At 44.3% G+C, this 12,500-nt stretch overlaps 1 protein-coding gene across 6 annotated transcripts in view; it reads left to right on the top strand.

The window, feature by feature from the left end:
* The window catches only part of ptprsb (protein tyrosine phosphatase receptor type Sb), an 82,435-nt gene that overhangs the window by 24,660 nt on the left and 45,275 nt on the right, over positions 1 to 12,500 (top strand). For all 6 annotated transcript variants that reach the window (XM_035528073.1, XM_027027596.2, XM_035528071.1 and 3 more), the window contains exons 5-6: positions 306 to 447; positions 10,554 to 10,742. In XM_035528073.1, the coding sequence (XP_035383966.1) occupies positions 306 to 447; positions 10,554 to 10,742 (331 nt within the window). The remainder of the gene's footprint in view (positions 1 to 305; positions 448 to 10,553; positions 10,743 to 12,500) is intronic.

Genomic DNA, 12,500 nt, shown 5'->3' with positions numbered 1-12,500 from the left:
ATCTTATATAAATCAGAGGTCTGTGCTTGTGATCTTCAATGCCTTTGTCATACAAACTGCTTTTTTTTTAAAAGAAAAATAAAAAAAAAGACAGCTGTTCTGATGACAACCTTCATATTTGTTGAACCCTCTGTTAATATGTTAATTTATGTCCTGCAATATAAATGTTTTAATTTGAAATATATAATTAAATCTATTTTTCGATGAAACACAACAGGAGTGTTGCTAATTAATGTATATTATTAGCGTTATTATTCTTAAGCATCTTTTTAATCACTTAATCCGCTCCACTCTTATTGGTCCAGACTATAGAATTTGACGAGGGGGCAGGGGCAGTGCTTCGTATCCAGCCACTCAGAGCGCCCCGCGATGAGAACGTTTATGAGTGTGTCGCTCGGAACAGCGAAGGCGAAATTGCCATCACTTCCAAACTGTCGATCATTAGAGGTAAGAGCAAGCTTTGCAGTTCCATCAGATGTCCTCCATCACTGTCATATACAGTCATTGTTATACTCGCGTGGAGCAATACCATATCTTCCCATATCTTAACACTTTGCTGCATAAGAAATCTTCTCACTTGAATGCGTGTTTATCGTATATTAGAAGTGTTCAGTCATTTCTGAAGGGCAGGAAGCTGAACAGGCAGTCAGTAAGCAAGAAGCGATCAACTGAGTGAACTCTATGACACAGAGAAAATTAAAGCTACTGTCCTGTTTTCCTTTCATCAGACGACCCAGAGGAGGAAGTGTACACACACAGACGCACGTGTGCACACACTCACTCACACACACACACACACACACACACACACACACACAGCCTAGAGGTCTCCCATCCAGGCTGTTGTTTATATCTGAGAGTTGGAAATGAGCAGAGTCAACTTCACATCAGTGGTCCTACAGTACACTGTAGTTAGTCCCTGGAATTCATAATTTGCTTGTTTACTGTCTATTTTTTATTGAGTCAGCGTTGGTGCTGCCTTGCACTTAGCAAAATTATCTTCAATAGACTTCAAGTCCAAATTCCTGTCTCTGGCATTTTCAATGGGCAGAGCTGCCAAACCATTCAATCTCTCCTGTCTTCTGAAGTAAGCATCCAGTTTAGGAAGTTTAATTCAGCCAACTGTTCACATTTTACTTTTCACTTTTGAGCTCTGCATTTTGTGCTTGGATTTACTTATCTTTTTCCCACCTGCCACCAGTAGTGGAGCGCTATAATATAGTCAAGGCAGGAATATAAGGCAGGAATAACACTAATTTATACAGCACAAGTTCAGGATTTGTGCCATTACCTCAAACCTTAGCAGCAAACCTAACTCAAATATTTAACAAAGCCAAACTCAAACAGATAACAAAACCCAACACAAATAGATAATAAAATATGAGGTCCACAAAAAAGAGTTATTGTCCCTCAATTTGCCCGATGTTCCATCTGACAGGGTAATTTGAACCATCTGAGGAAACAGTTGCTAACTATTGTATTAACCAGATTTAAAATTATAATTATAATAATAATATAATTATTCATAATTAAATTTCCATTTCTGATGATTTTATTGGTGTTCATGAAAGATATTTTACAGCTCATTTGTCACAGTTCTGAAACAAGAAGATGGTTTTCCAGGTCTCTGAGATTAAGAAACAGACATGGTCTTAAATTGATGTGCACTTTTCTTCTTTTGAGGAACATTACATTGATGGCTAGCAGCCATCAATGTAAATGTACGGTGTACGCACATGATTCGAAACGTGAATAAAACAAAGAACAAAGGACACTAATTACTAACACCAGAAACAAAGAGGGAGTTAAATGCAGGAGTTAAATGCAGACAAAACACAAATAGACATTAATAAAGGAGAACCACTAAGTACAAACCAGGCTAAGACGAACGAAGGGAGTCTAGGATTACATGAACACGGAGAAAATGGAAATACGAGAAGTGCAACCAAATAGGAAAGGTGAGAGGGCAAGAGGATACAAAAGAAGCAGAGAATGGTAGAGAAACCATGAGTGGCTTGTGGAGAACCCAAGAGAATGGCCAGCGAAGGCAGGAAACAAACATGGGGTTTGAATAGAGAGACTGAACAAATTAGAAACAGCTGGCAGGAATAAAGGTTGGAGAACCAAATGAGTATGAGAAAACACGGAAGTAAACAAGTAACCATGGAGACAGGGGACGCTCAGGGATGGCTGTGGAACTGTTACATGATGTTCTGAACATCTGTAAAATCACACATTGTAGCCGATGACAAACACGAACGTGCCACATATGTACGGAAAATGGTATTCAAAACAGTGAGGCTTCCTCGTCATCGAGAAAGAGGTACACAGAAACTAGAGCTACAAGCACATGGCTATCATTATATTGTATGCAGGGATCTGAGTGGAGCAAAAATTTGGCCTACTTGGCTATGACAGTAATCAGCAATGGAAAATTATAGGAATTATTCGACATTCCACAGCTCTAGGTTTCAGGGAAATATATTTTGCTCGCTAGAGATGTGGAGCCCCTATTTGTTATTATATTGCTGTTGTGCGACACCTACATTTTGAAATATGCCATGTTATTATAATGTTATTCATGTTAGGATGCATCACTAATTTAAACAGCAAATATTTGACTTAACTTCATGTAAACACGGCGTTGGGGGGGTGTAAAATGATGCAGCAGGTGGACATACCACCAAGGTTCTGGTTCAGCCACAATATTGGGAAAAGCCCTGACAGCAACACCCCTGCTAATTCAATCACGTTTTTCCACAGCTACACTTCTGGTAATTCAATCGTATGTTTTTCCACACAGCTACACTTCTGCTAATTCAGTCGCATTTTGACACACTGCCAGTTCATCAACATCAACATTAATTACTTTTGAAATGTGACTGATTATACCTGATATGCACAAAAAAGCTTCTAGAGGCAAACCCCAACTTTTTTGTGAAAGAATATGATTACCACTTCATCAACATGGTTCTTCCTTCACACAAAATCCTCTTTAGATGTAAACCCACATTGGTCTCCCTGGTGACTAGAGCTACACCCAGCCCCATTGATACCGGCAATGTGTGCTCAGTCCACAAGTCCTTTAATGGGCTTTGCACACTACACCAACAGCACATGCTGAATTAATCTCTCTATATTTACCTATTCCACTGCACCTGTGCAGCCAATCACTTCCTAACCTGGAAAAATCCGTTTGGCCTGCCCAGTGACTACGGCTGTACCCACTGGCACTGGCAATGTGTACCGAGTACCGCCATATGGATTTTACCTGATACACCAGCAAACATTCCTCAACACAGCAGATGCATACTGCTCTCCTTGGTGACTAAGGCTGTACCCAGCACCACTGGCACAGTTAATGCGTGTTCAGTACCGCCGGTTCCATCTGGATTTACTGTTCCAGACATGACAATGACATGACACGACAACCCACGCACCTGCCCCGTCCTCCGTGTGAATGAGACACCAACAACCTCAGCCATTCCTTCTTTATTATGCATTTCTCCAAATAACCTGTGCTCTCCTCATCCACAGTCACTGACTAGCCCTTTTGGCTCCTTCAGATAATTCCTTTACCTGTACCCTCATCTTAAAGCTGCTAAAACCAAATTCCACAGGCAAGGATGTGGCAGGCCTAGCTACAAATCCCCTAGCACCCATCTCTGCTGGCCTTATATACGTCTGCCAGCCATGTTCTCTCGCCTCAGCCGCCAAGGCTGTACACTCGTGCTTCTTCCTGTCGAATGCTTCATGCATTGCATTCATGAATGGAATTGTTGAATGCTATAAAATAAACTATCCGCTTACTTTCAGAGTACAGCAGTGTAGTTAAAGTAATATACTGTGGGACCTGTCAATCCACCGACAATTTCCAATCTTGAGCTTCAACCCATCTACCGATATTTATAGCTGCACATGCACTTCCCTAAACTACCTCGTATGCACAAACATAATCGCTCTATTTGTATCCCTACTGGGCAATGAGTTAACCCCTATACGCTTATTATCAATCAAACAAGTTAGTCAGCTAAGCACCTTATTATGTCTCCTGCAAAGAACTAACCTTACATGCTGATTAAATATGCTTCAACATCCCAACCCCAACAGAATTTACAACTAGGATCTTCGCATACCCACTGTTTAGCTGTTACGTGCTTCCTCTTCCTGTTCTCTAATAAAACTAGTTATCGTTCACCTTTTCTGTGGTGATATGGCCTTATTAAATGTGTTCCACGCGTCACTTGACCCGAGCCCTGTTCTTCCACTTTACAGTCGTCCAACCACATCCTTGGGCTCCAGGGCGCTCTTAGCTAACGGCACTGCCACTCACAGAATCTGCTGTCTCTCAGATTTTGTAACTGGCGCAGCTACTTTTATCACCACATCCTCAGATCCTAATAAAATCATCTTGCGACTTACCTTAGCACATTTATATATCACGTGTAAAAGATTTAAGAAAGAACCGTTTGTCTGTTTGGATGAGACATGATGTGAGTAAGTGGGGCATAAAAGAATGAAATGGTGTGTAACTGCGCATGTTTAGGCTAGCAGGTGAGGAATTATGGGTGCGTAGGTAAGCCCCGACGGAAAGCGCCCAACTGAAAGTGTAAGGATCCCAAACGCTGTGCCACGCGCCCCACCGGGCGATTCCACCCCTGCTCTGCGACGCCGCTGGATCGCACCTTTTGACACGGAAACGGATGATGGGACTCCAATTCCGTGGTGCGCTGGGAGTGATCGGCCCTAGTTTCCTCTTTGTTAATGAGCTCGCAGCAAGCACAGGCAACGAGAGCATGGCACGGAGCGGCGTGCGAGTACCGAGGCGAAAGCAGTAATGAATTTGTTAGTCTGGTAATGAAGCGCGTCACATTGGAAGTCACAGCGTATTTATAGCTGGCGAGTAGCAGCACTGTCTGTCACCATTTCTCACCAGCTGACGAACCCTTTTATCTCAACAAAGAAAAGACAAAAGAAAACATGACACCCTGTTTGATAATCAGTGATTTCCCGGTGCCTTTGCAGTGAATTAGTCAACTTGTTGCAGATGTGCCTCAGCAGTACTCGACCAAATAACATTTAAAGATGTTTTCTCTCTTCTCACAGTAGAGAAAAGATTGAGGACAGTCCTACTCACATTTTAAGAATGCATATTCTTCACTATACGGAAGAACTGTATAAATTCTGTTGAACACAGAAAACGGAAATAGAAAACAGAACCCGAAACCAGAAATGGGATATGACCCAATCTGTGGGTGGGTGTGTTTGTGTACACGTGTGACAGGTTTTTTTTAAATCTTTGTGTGTGTAACTCTGTGCGTGTGTAGCACCAGTACTGGAGTCCTGTGCCTCTGGGTGAGGCATTTTAAAAAATTCCAGGCCTTAATTCTCACTGAGCCGGAAACTCATTCACACTCCGAGACTGGAGGGAGGGGATATGAGAGATGGAGGAGTGGTGGAGCAGCATGGATGGACACAGCAAGTGAGGTCTAGAGAAAGAGGGGGGAGGAAATGTGATGGAGGATGAGAGATTAAGAGAGAGAGAGAGAGAGAGAGAGAGAGAGAGAGAGATGGAAGGATTTGGCAGGGTTCAGAAGCACCATAAGGCAAAGAATCTTGGGAATAGCCTCCTGTATACCTCTTCAGCTGCTGCCTTACAGCTGCACAAACAACTGACCCCCACCGCAGTTAAGCCCCACCACTACCGCCTTGACAAATTTAAATATAAACTGCCTCTGTCTGTGTGTGTGTCTGTGTGTGTGTGTGTGTGTGTGTGTGTGTGTGTGTGTGTGTGTGTGCGTGTATGCATAAGTGGGGATGCGTGGGTGGGTGTGTGTATAGTTTGTTTGGGAAGGGATATTTGTGTGTGTGCCTGCTGGTTTCTCTAGCCGAGACGAATCTAATCTCGCACACAGGGATGTATTTACGGTTACTGCTCGCGTCAGAGGAGAAGTGAAGAGGTGGGAGCTCGGCATTGGGATGAGAACCCTTTTCCTCACAGCTTGCTTCGTGACCCTATAGGGCTGCCGTACTCCCCAGAGCTAAAGCAGCTGGGTGTCCTGACACCTTAGGCAAGATTTAGCAGCAATTCATCGCTCTGGCATTCTGTCAGAAAACTGAAAGCTGCATTTAAGAAGCACCTTTTTAGCAGAATGGTTTTAATGATCTGAGTTAAAATTATGTAAATGTGCTGTTTTTATATTATTACATTTTCTTTCCCCATTTTGCTCTGCAAATAGCATGGACCATTTCCCCTTCTAGCACTGTTGTGAATCTGGGCAGAATCTGAGTTATTTGTTAATGGAGTTGATTCTAATAGTTGGAATCACTGTAGAAAATTCAGTAAAAACAAAGAAAAAACTTTTCATTGCAGCAAATTCGTGTTTCTTAAAACTACCATTGTATTTCCACAAAGAAATGTCAGTGTTTGTGCTTATTTCTATGGCATTTCAGATTTTTCAGTGCATCAAATTAATTACAGATTTAAAACCCATAGGCTTGTCTGTTGAAGGAAATGGGTCTTTGTTTTACCCAGTGCCTGCATTGCCCACGCAATATTAAAATGTCCCTCATGGTGCATTTGCATTACTAGGAGGTGATACAGCCGTGAATAGTCAGCCAGCTCCGGGTGTCCCAGTGGTCCCAGGTGCATGGCACTGCTTGGACCTCCCCAGAGGACACACTGCCATGACTCACTGAGCCCTTTACTGGTCAGACGCCAGACTATTAACCGGCCCTATTACAACGCCCCAATCAGTCCACAGCTGCCGCCCTGCTCCAAAAGACAGCATGTGTTAGCCAATATGCACCTCTTGAGCCGTGCCTGGGGGTATTTAAAAAGTCATTGTTGTGTGTTGGGGATAGGGAGTGTGTGGGGTCGGGCGGGGCTAGGGGCACGCAGGAGTGTGATACACTCAGCTTCGCCCTACAGCTATCACAGCCACCATCTCACATTTATCTCTTCATCCCTCAGAGACAGAGGGAGGGATGGAGAGAAGGGCACATGGAGAGAAAAGGCGAGAGAAAGAACAAAAGAGAGAGAGAAATCTGAGAATTTGTGCTCCTTCTCCCTTCCTCGTGATCTGAGAAATGACAAGACTCGGGCTCCTCGGCTGTTGCCATGGCGAAGGGTTGCGCTGTCGCTGGGCGTTCCTCTGGGTGCCTGGCCGTTTTTAGCATTCCTGGTTGGCGAGAAAGGAGACACTCCGTCTGTCTAACGCAAACGCAGGGATGCACGCATCCTGCAAGCTTCCTGCTCGGCGCGCTGCTTCTCTGTGTGCTCATGGATCCACGCGCACATCCATCATGCCATCGGCACACATGCAGAGGCATGGAGTCTCAGGCACTCAGCACCATAACGCTCTTCTTTCACTTTAAGGTCAAGTGAACACAAAACTCTTTCTTTTTTAGACCAAGATGATTCTCTCTCTCCATTTCTCTCTCCATCTCTCTCTCTCTCGCTCTTTCTCTTAAGGCCTTGGGGCCTGCAAAGCTGTGCATTAAAAGGCTATAGCAGAGAATGGTTGTGATCTCACTCGAGCGAGTCTCATTATTCTGCTCTCCTGTCACAGAATGGTGGTGGCAAAATGTACCAGCATGCACTGCAGCAGACAGGAGAAGGGTGGCATTCAATCTCACATCCAGAGAGCTCAGAGTGTCTACAGAAATCTCCCTCTTTCTCTTTTGGTCTCATTTTATCTTCCTTTGCTTGCCCCTTCCTCTCTTTCTCTCTCACGCTCACTCACTCTCCCACTGACTCATTCCTTCGATTCTGATTCGTCTCAGCTGCCTTCCTCAAATGGCTTTCAGTTCCTGACTCCTTTTTCAGTTCAGTCCTGCTCTTCCTCTTTCAAGCCTTTGCAGTCGGCCTCCTTCCATGTTTGATGGAAGTTTGTCAGCGCGTGGGTCAGCTGTGCGTGCGGCTGTGTGTGTGTGTGTGTGTGTGTGTGTGTTTGAACAGAAAATGGGATGTTTGCCTCGCATTCGCTGGCTCAACACGCTGGCGTCTATACATGGCATGGTTTTGCCTGTGTAAACTGATGCAGGATCTGTCAGCTGGAGCTTCTCAGGCTGACCCCCCCGGGGGGGAACCCCTGAGCCTTCCTCGCCTGGTGCTCGCTGTCATTAAGTGCGTAAACAGCCCCCTGGGCTGCTGGCCGTCAATGTCCGAAACAAAGCATGGCTGCACAACGCGTTTCTTTACTAGGTCCAAGGATTTGCGGTGAGCCTACCTCGTCTGTGAGTGTCGGGACAGGCTGCGGTTTATTTGCGGTGAGCCTACCTCGTCTGTGAGTGTCGGGACAGGCTGCGGTTTATTTGCGGTGTCGTTTATATCTTGTTTTGAGGCAAAAGGGTGATCAATTATCTCTCCACAGTTACTGTACCTTAAAACACGCTTCTCTGTGGCAGAAAGTCATTAAAAAAACAGACGCTTACATAATCATATCAGTGACCGTACACAACACTGCATCTCTCTCTCGCTCTCTCGCTCTCAGCATTCAGCTGCAGGAGCTCACTCTCTCTCTCTCTCTCTCTCTCTCTCTCTCTCTCTCTCTCTCTCTCTCTCTCAGCATTCAGCTGAAGGATCTCTCACTCTCTCTCTCTCTCTCTCTCTCTCTCTCTCTCAGCATTCAGCTGCAGGAGCTCTCTCTCTCTCTCTCTCTCTCTCTCTCTCCCCCTTTCTCTCTCTCTCTCTCTCTCTCTCTCAGCATTCAGCTGCAGGATCTCTCTCTCTCCCTCTTTCTCTCTCTCTCTCTCTCTCTCTCTCTCTCTCTCTCTCTCTCTCCCCCTTTCTCTCTCTCTCTCAGCATTCAGCTGCAGGATCTCTCTCTCTCTCTCTCTCTCTCTCCCTCTCTCTCTCTCTCTCTCTCTCTCTCTCTCTGTGTGTTCAGCTGCAGGAGCAGATGCGCGGAGCAGAAATTCGACTCGGGGGAAATGCATACCCTCCCTACCGTAGATCCGCCCTCTCCTCTCGATCCCACATAATCTCCCGGTCGAACAATGATTCAGACAGCAGAGCTGCGTTTAGAACTGTTAGCCAGGCACAAGGCTCCACGCAAGGCTCCAGCTGTGTGTTCGAGGTGCATCTCGTACAACTAAAAACATGTTAAACAAGACATCCTCCAAGTGACATTTTTAAAGGAAGTTGATGTAAACGTATGATCAAAGGAGTTTGATCATATATATTGATACGAAGTATTTTGTGAAGACAAAAGTAGCACCATTGAACAATCTTCACGCTTCTTTTTCCCTAGCGGGACCCAAAATTGACCTGAGCTTTCCACTGAAAAACACAGACAAAATCTTGTTACTCTGTTTCATTAATATTTATATTAACATGCATTATAGTGATGTTTATTTATTTGTTATGTTTATTTGTTCTCATGAATTGGAACGAGTCAAGTAAATATATGCTGATCAGAGTTTACGAGCGTGTTCGCCCTTCTTTGCAGAAGAGCCCAGAGCACTTCAAAACGGTGACCAGCTTCCACATGTTTACTTGAACTCCTGTGCTTTTCCTGCCTTTTCAATTAAACCTGACAAATAATTATTAGCTTTGCTGCGGTGCCCTTCCCACACTCCCCGCCGTGCGCTGTGTAATTGGCGTAGTCTTCGCTGAGGTGCACCCGCGCATAGTGATTATGTAGGTACATAATTACACACCATTCTTATCCCATTTAAGAACCAAAGCATGTTGTTTCTTGGTTTACCTCTGATCTTTTTTTTTGTGCTGTGAGTGGCTGGCTGTTTTATTTATAACGTATGGTAATGAGTTCCGCCCACTGGAGCCTTGGTGAGCGATGCCAATGTGCTGGATGTGTGTGCTTCGTCCTTCTTTCAGTAATGCTTCGAGTTGCAAAGAAGCGCCGATATTCACTTTGTAAGTGGGCAGCTAATTTATACACAATTGAGAAATAAGTTGCAATTAACAACCAATCAAAGCGACTGAACAAATCATTCGATTGGATCAAATTTCAAAGTACGTTGTCTTGATGCTGTTACAAAGTTTCAGACAGTTAATTATCGTTTATCTGCAGACATACTGTCCTAGGAATGCTGCCATATTCTTCAAAACATTCTTAATTAAGGAGTTTCTATTCCTTGCAATTAACTGTATATATGATTTTCACCTAAAATTAAACCAATTTTTCTTTTTACAGTTTACAATTTTCTCTTACCTTCTTATATTTTCAATGAAAGAAAAAGCAGAGATGCAGTTGAACCTTATAGATTCTCAGCCTAGTCACAGAATGATAATAGATTGTGATCTGGTTTTCTCCCGAGTGTCATCAAACGTTTTTAATCTATTGTTTCTGTTAAAAGCGTACTTCTGGGAGGCCATTTTAAAATGCTTGTTCAGAGAATTCCATTATAAGCTTCACATTTGTCTGGTACATAAGGATATGGTCAACCTTGCGAAATATCACATGCGTAAGGACAGTTTTCCAAGTGAAATCATGTTAATAGCTGCACTTTGACCTGTAAACTCTCACACAGAACACAACATGAACTCCTAACTAACTCCCGATTGCCTTTCTTGTCCCACTGTGCAGAAGACCTTCTGCCCTTTGGTTTTCCGAGCATAGACATGGGTCCGCAGCTGAAGGTGGTGGAGAGGACCCGCACTGCCACCATGCTCTGCGCTGCCAGCGGCATTCCTGATCCGGAGATTTCCTGGTTCAAGGACTTCCTGCCGGTGGAGCCCGGCCTCAGCCATGGCCGGATCAAACAGCTGCGCTCAGGTGCGTTAAACCAGACCTTTGCAGACTTCTGGGCCTTCAGTCAGTGTGCCATTTCAGCATGATCTGGATACTAGTGTTATGGTCTGATGATTCATCAAAGCATTTCAGAGTCACATTCAGAATGCTAAATGAGACCCTCTTTCATTGCGTTCTAAGTATAGAAGCGCAAAACTGTACTGTAACTGCCAGATTGCGATTTTTTCCCTCTGCAGCCAGACTTTTCCCTCAAATATCCTGAGACTTTTGTTTGGTAAGCTTTTCATTTTCTAATCACGATAAGGTTATATTGGTCATAGAAATTGATAAATACTGAAATGGATCCACGTTTCAGGTCATGTTGGTCCAGAGATGAAGTTGTGTGCTTGTTGAAGCAGATGAAAGGTGTTCAAATGAAAGGGTATTTGGAAAGATGGTCCTATCTAAAATTACTGCTTTTTACTGCAGCTACTCTCAGTGGGGTCCTGAGGGTACAGGTTCCACAACCCTTTTATAGTATTAAATGTAACTTTTGAGTGGAGCCTACGTGGCAGGGTATGATTACAAAATTTTCTTGGTTACAAATGTTCTAACTCTCATGTATTTTCTGTTTTGTTTCCATGTTCATTATTTGCATCAGTGGCTACCATCCTCATTAAAATCTTTCTTATTTGTTTCATGGATTCATCTATTCCCAGTGGAGCTGTCTTGTATTTTCACTGCTTACTGTTCGCTATTCATTAGATACAGATTTATTCCCAATTCAATTAATTCAACATACCTCATAATAGTGCACTTCTTCTATGAGCAGTGAACCTTCCTTTAGTGGCTATGGCGCATGACAATCAAAAGCAGAAGCCAGCTCTTATCTTCCAGCTTCCTGCTTTTGAACCGCCAGACTCAAGGTTCTCCTGCTTCTGAGTCTCTGCCTTCTTCTCATCCACTGAATTTATTTATTTTTACTTTCCTTGAAACTCTCAGGCGTTGTCGGTGAGTACATCTCTTACCGAGACTGTACTGCCCTCTAGTTCCTTAAAAGGTGGTTTGTGCGCCAGCCCGGTGTCATACGGAATTCTGCACCTGCTAAATAGGTCCCTCTTGCCTTCCTGATGCCAGTAATCAGTGCGAGAGAGCTTCCTCGCACCCGTTCCCTGATGAGAACCCATGGAGCCCCTGCATTTGACCCACCCGCTTGTTCGACACGAGCCGCGGTGCCCGTCTGCGTTTGCTAATGATGAAAAGTGACACAGTAAATAGGCTAATGCTTGTTTATTTTAAGAAGACTAGAGAAGTGCTCCATAATTACATACACACGCACACGCGCACTCACACACAGATGCGCAGGCGTGCGCACGCACCCACGCTCATACACGCACGCACGCACTTTGGCGTGCTCACAGCTGTGCAGCTCAGGCCCTGTAGGCTTGTTCCGTTGCCCTGCTCCTAAACACAAAGTGCTGGTCAACAGAGCCATCACCCTATACTTGTCAAAGCAGGGCCAAGCAGCACAGGGCGAAGCCACACACACTGTTTTCCTGTAAGAGTGAAGGAATAATTGCAAGGTAAATTGTACCTCGACATGAGTCATAGGCAGAGAGAGACAGTTGGACGGAGAGACATGGAGAGAGAGACAGGTAGAGAACAGGCGCTGGTGTCAGAAGAGTGCAGGGGAGGTGTACTGGTCTGCCATTGAGAAAGTGAAAGAATGAAAGCAACGTGGAACATAATGTCTGGTGTGTGGAGGGCAAAGTGTGATATGTGGAAGGTAATGTCTGATGTCTG

Source organism: Electrophorus electricus, chromosome 7 (genome assembly GCF_013358815.1).
Source record: "Electrophorus electricus isolate fEleEle1 chromosome 7, fEleEle1.pri, whole genome shotgun sequence".
In the NCBI taxonomy this organism is placed as follows: Eukaryota; Metazoa; Chordata; class Actinopteri; order Gymnotiformes; family Gymnotidae; genus Electrophorus; species Electrophorus electricus.
The sequence above is the reverse complement of the archived record's forward strand: the minus strand, read 5'-3'. Positions and strand labels throughout refer to the sequence as shown.